Source organism: Castanea sativa, chromosome 4 (assembly GCF_040712315.1).
Source record: "Castanea sativa cultivar Marrone di Chiusa Pesio chromosome 4, ASM4071231v1".
Classification (NCBI taxonomy): domain Eukaryota; kingdom Viridiplantae; phylum Streptophyta; class Magnoliopsida; order Fagales; family Fagaceae; genus Castanea; species Castanea sativa.
This window is the reverse complement of record NC_134016.1, coordinates 40,139,803-40,144,282: the sequence shown is the minus strand read 5'-3', so window position 1 is coordinate 40,144,282 and position 4,480 is coordinate 40,139,803. Positions and strand designations below refer to the sequence as shown.

Here is a 4,480-nt window from a genome sequence, read left to right as displayed (position 1 = left end):
AAAAATTAAGAAAAAAAATATGAGTTTTTGAGCTAAACTTGAAAAAATAATGTACAAAAAGAATCAATTTAAGGCCCAATTAGTTCAAAATGGAGGGAAGGGGACCGAAATTGACCGAGTGGACCAAACTGAACCGAATGGGACCAAAGTGGACTAAAGTAGACCTAATTGGACCGAAGTAGAGCTAATTGAATCCAATAGAAATTGTTTAATTTTAGGGAGAAAAAAATTATAAATTATATTACAATTACAAAATAATTATTAATTCTCACGCATTGTGTGAGTTTGCGACTAGTTCTTAAGTAGAGAACATTTATGTCTATCTACTTTGTAAAAAGTGATGAATAGATCACAAATATAAATTCTCAACATGCATGATTTTAACATATACCTCAGACAAAACTGTAAGTAGCTCCAAGAATTCTGGTATGTATTCAGGATGAGATTTCATCTCATCTTTAAACCAATTCACGATACCACTTGCAAGCCAATTAAGCATAATAATATCCTTTTGGTTTTATAATATCACAAGATTTCTATCACTTGCTTGCTTTCAAAAAAATATGCAGCACCCAGATAATGATTGACGATTTTTTAAAGTGGTATGGGAACCCAAAAAAGTAATTTTTGATGCATGAGATCAATTATCTGATTCTTTAGCTACCTCTACTAAAAACATAAAATTCCGGTATAGGTTTCTCAGACATGTAAATGGACTCAATTTGCCTCAAATTACCACAATCTAAAAAAATTAATGAACAAGAAGGACTGGTCCAATTCAAGTGCTTGGTTAGACAGAAATTGTGTTCTGCTGTAAGCACATAACTTATGTTATAATCCAAGTGTCCCACATATCTTAAGTGTAAACTTAACCATGTGTATATAAGTCCTTGGACACCCTTCCTTTGCAAGTCAGTTTTCAAAGGAGAGTTCCACCCATTTTGGATCAACTTACAATAAAATATTATTAAGATCTGCAACATCCATCAATGAGATGTTTATGCTGTCAAATACCAAGCAACACTCACAAAGAGCTCTCAACTTTCAGCACAAACACAAATCCAACCTGCCGGTCGAAACCTTTTTTTCATGCTGTTGTAAGATGTTTTTGAAATTAATCCTTCAAAGATAATCATTATTAGAAGTCCCAATACAATATATTTAATCTTTACCTTCACATCCTCATCACTCAAATTCAAAATTATGCATTCATGCCTTACATGTTTCTTTAAAAAAAAAAAAACAAAATGAGTTTTAACAAGACGACTTAGCAAATATTGGCTTAAGAACAGTCATGATGAAATATCCGAGCTTCTTATATATATAGCTAACTTCCAGAATATAAATACCATAAAATCATTTGAGTAGAGAGTACAGCTTTTGAACAAAGTTATCAATGTAGGAGTTTTCAAGCCCTTTGCTGGACAAGAACTCTCTCCATTTAGCATGGTTAGCTCTCACCTCTTTCCCCACTTCACTATAATCATCCATTACAGCTTTCACTGCCTTGCACACACCTTCCCTAGTAAACAGCCCATCTTCCTCACCCTTCTCAACTTCAACTCCCACTCTTAGATCTCCACCCATCAGCCTTGCATTGATAATTTGATCCCCAGCGTGTGGTAACAGCACCAATTGGCACTCGGTCACCAGTGCCTCTGATAAAGAACCAGATCCACAATGTGTCACAAAGCACCCTACAGAAGGATGGCTCAGTATCAACTGCTGCTGAACCCAATCCCCATGAACAACACCTCTTCCTTCTACTCTCTTTTCAAACCCTTCTGGCAATGCAGATTCAATTGTTTCAGCCTCCATTGGTGGTTTTAGTGCAGCCAAAAAAGGCAAGCCTGTTAGCTCAAAACCCAAAACCAGTTCTTGAAACTGATCTTTCTTTAAAATGCATTCACTTCCAAATGCACAGAATACCACAGTTCTAGCCTTGAAACTATCCAACCACTTTGTCCATTTCTCCTCTAATTCTATAGTTGGTGGCTTAGGCACTACTGGCCCTGTAAGAATAACGGGTTTTTTAAATTGTTCTTCTACATAGTCACAGTAAGGCCCTTCCATCTCCATGCAAGCTCTGAAACTAATCGCATCAGAATTGTTGAAAGACATAATTTGGCGTTCTGTGAATGATGTGTCTGGGCCAAATTGCTTCACTGCTGAAAAGGATAGATGTCGAGTTTCAAATGGAAGTAACTTGATCGATGAAGGTGGGAAACATGGTGGAGGTTCTTTATAATCAGCTGCTGTTAATGGTTTTTCATTGAGTTTTCTTTCTGGGCTTAGCAAAAACCCTATAGACGCCGGGCTAATGCTGCAATAATGTATAGACTTAATGCCTAGCCGGTGTGCCAACGCTGGTAGCCAGTGAGTGAAATCATAGAATACAAAATGGGGTTTGAGGTCTCGAAGAGAAGCTTCAATAGAGGGTGCTGTAAGGTCCATAGCAGTCATTAGGAGAGAAAGCAATGGGAAAGGAACATCTGCGGTTGTTTCAGCACCAGGAGGGAGGCCATCTACATGTGGAACAATGATTGGGATGAAAGAAATGAGGTCTTTGTGAAGATTAAAAGACTCTAGCTTAGCTTGAGTTTTGTTTGGCAAGAAGAAAGAGATTCTGTGGCCTCTCTCTGCAAGTTTGTTGGAGATGTGGAGGAATGCGGTCAGATGGCCCATGGCAAACCATGGGTACATAACTATGTGAAAGGTTTTGTCACTCATAATTGCTGCAAAACAAAAATACACATCAGCTGGTTAACTAGATTTCAATCATGTTAGAATAATGGTTAAGTGATTAAATTTACAGTTTCTTATCAGTTTTGAAAATGCTACTTGTAGATAACAATTGTTTCCCACATGCTACCACTACTAAAAACATAAAACCTCAGTATATGTCTCTCCCGCATGTAAATGACCTAGTTACTACAAGCTCAAATTAATGAATAAAGACTGATCCAAAGTGCTTGAATCTAGAAAAAAAGGATTAAGATTTCTAACGGCCTGAGAACAATAGATTAAGGATTCTAGAATGCTAGTGGCATCAAGAAGGAAATTATCAGCAACCTAAATTGGAAAACAAAATGTTAATTTATTTAAAACAGAACATTATGACACATATGGCTTGATGAGCAGAAAAGCCACAGAACAAGAAATTAACTATAGAAAAAATTCTGATTAGAGTGGACTACAGAACAAATTATGATTAGAGTGGAAAAATATGAATAGAAACCGATAAAAATAAACCATCACGCAACACCAATAAAAAACTGCATAAACTAAACTTTGAATACTACAAGTTATTGAAATAGAAGGAAACCAATAGTTTTTTGAATTTTTTTTTTTGGGGGGAGGGGGGGGGGGGGGTTGGTGGTTAGGAAAATTATGAGTTTACATTGAACTATCAATGTAAGATTTAAATTGTAGACTAAACAGTACATAAACGAATAATAAATAAACCTTTCAAAAGCTGTACATGAGGAATAAGTTAATGGAAAAACTAATATAATCCAGGAGAAGGTAGTTATTGTAGAAAACAGGGAGCTTGCGAAAGAGAGATAAAAAGTTAACTGCTGGAAATAAATCAAGTCTAAAGCATTTTTCATACTAAATAACGATTTCAGTCTAGTATGATGGATTGAATAGAAGAATGAGTTTCAACTTTCAATTAACTTGGAGAATATTGTGCTTGGAAAAACTCATAATTTTTATGCTGCATAGCCACAAATAAAGAGTTGATCTCGTATATGTACCTGTGATTTAATTTTGCAATTTTAAACACAAAGGGAAAACTTGAAAACATGAACTAGCTGGAAGTTTTGGTAAGTCCAGCAGATAATTTGTTGGTGCCAAATTCATTAATTTGGGTTCATCCATTCTAGCAGGTTCCTCCTAAAATTTGGCTTGATGGAACTGACTTTCAGTTTTGATGGAGCCCATATATAGGGTCCCTGGCAGTGAGTATATATCTGAAAGAGATCAACATTGCATTAATAATATTACTATTTTGGGACAACAAAATGGCTGTTCTGTATGCAGTTTTCACTTGTGATCATAATGAATAAGGGAGACGTACCTAGAAGCACGAGAATCACTATCAGTATCAACTGCTTCGTATACACAACACAAGGGAAGAGAAGAAAATTTATTGCATGTAGTTGGAAACTTCAAAGGGGACAGATTCATTTCCCTTATCTCCAAATTTATTTCTAAATATTTTTTCCTTCATGACAACACAAGAAATGGTCTTGTGATGATCCTATTTATACGGCTGTGGTGGTTGCCCTTTTCCTTGCATAGTCTCCAAAAGTGTTATGAATACCAAATTTTAACAATATTTTTGCAACAAATCATAAATAGTAAGTTGTCATTGGTTCTAATTTGAACTCATCACTTAAATTACTTTTATATCCATCAATAACAACTATGGTCGAGTTCATCTAGGACCATAAATTTTGCTACAACTTTAACTTGA

At 35.6% G+C, this 4,480-nt stretch overlaps 1 protein-coding gene across 1 annotated transcript; it reads right to left on the bottom strand.

Annotated features, from left to right (window-relative positions):
• Positions 1 to 1,156: 1,156 nt before the first annotated feature.
• Positions 1,157 to 3,901, bottom strand: LOC142632105 (cyanidin 3-O-galactoside 2''-O-xylosyltransferase FGGT1-like). Its single transcript, XM_075806523.1, has 2 exons — positions 3,759 to 3,901; positions 1,157 to 2,735 (listed from the first exon to the last, which is right to left on the bottom strand). The coding sequence occupies exon 2, from the start codon at positions 2,728 to 2,730 to the stop codon at positions 1,357 to 1,359; it is 1,374 nt and encodes a 457-aa protein (XP_075662638.1). The 5' UTR covers positions 2,731 to 2,735; positions 3,759 to 3,901; the 3' UTR covers positions 1,157 to 1,356.
• Positions 3,902 to 4,480: the final 579 nt, after the last annotated feature.

What these genes read in the sequence shown, in the direction of transcription:
- LOC142632105 (XM_075806523.1), bottom strand. Translation starts at nt 2,730, where the DNA reads ATGAGTGACAAAACCTTTCACATAGTTATGTACCCATGGTTTGCCATG.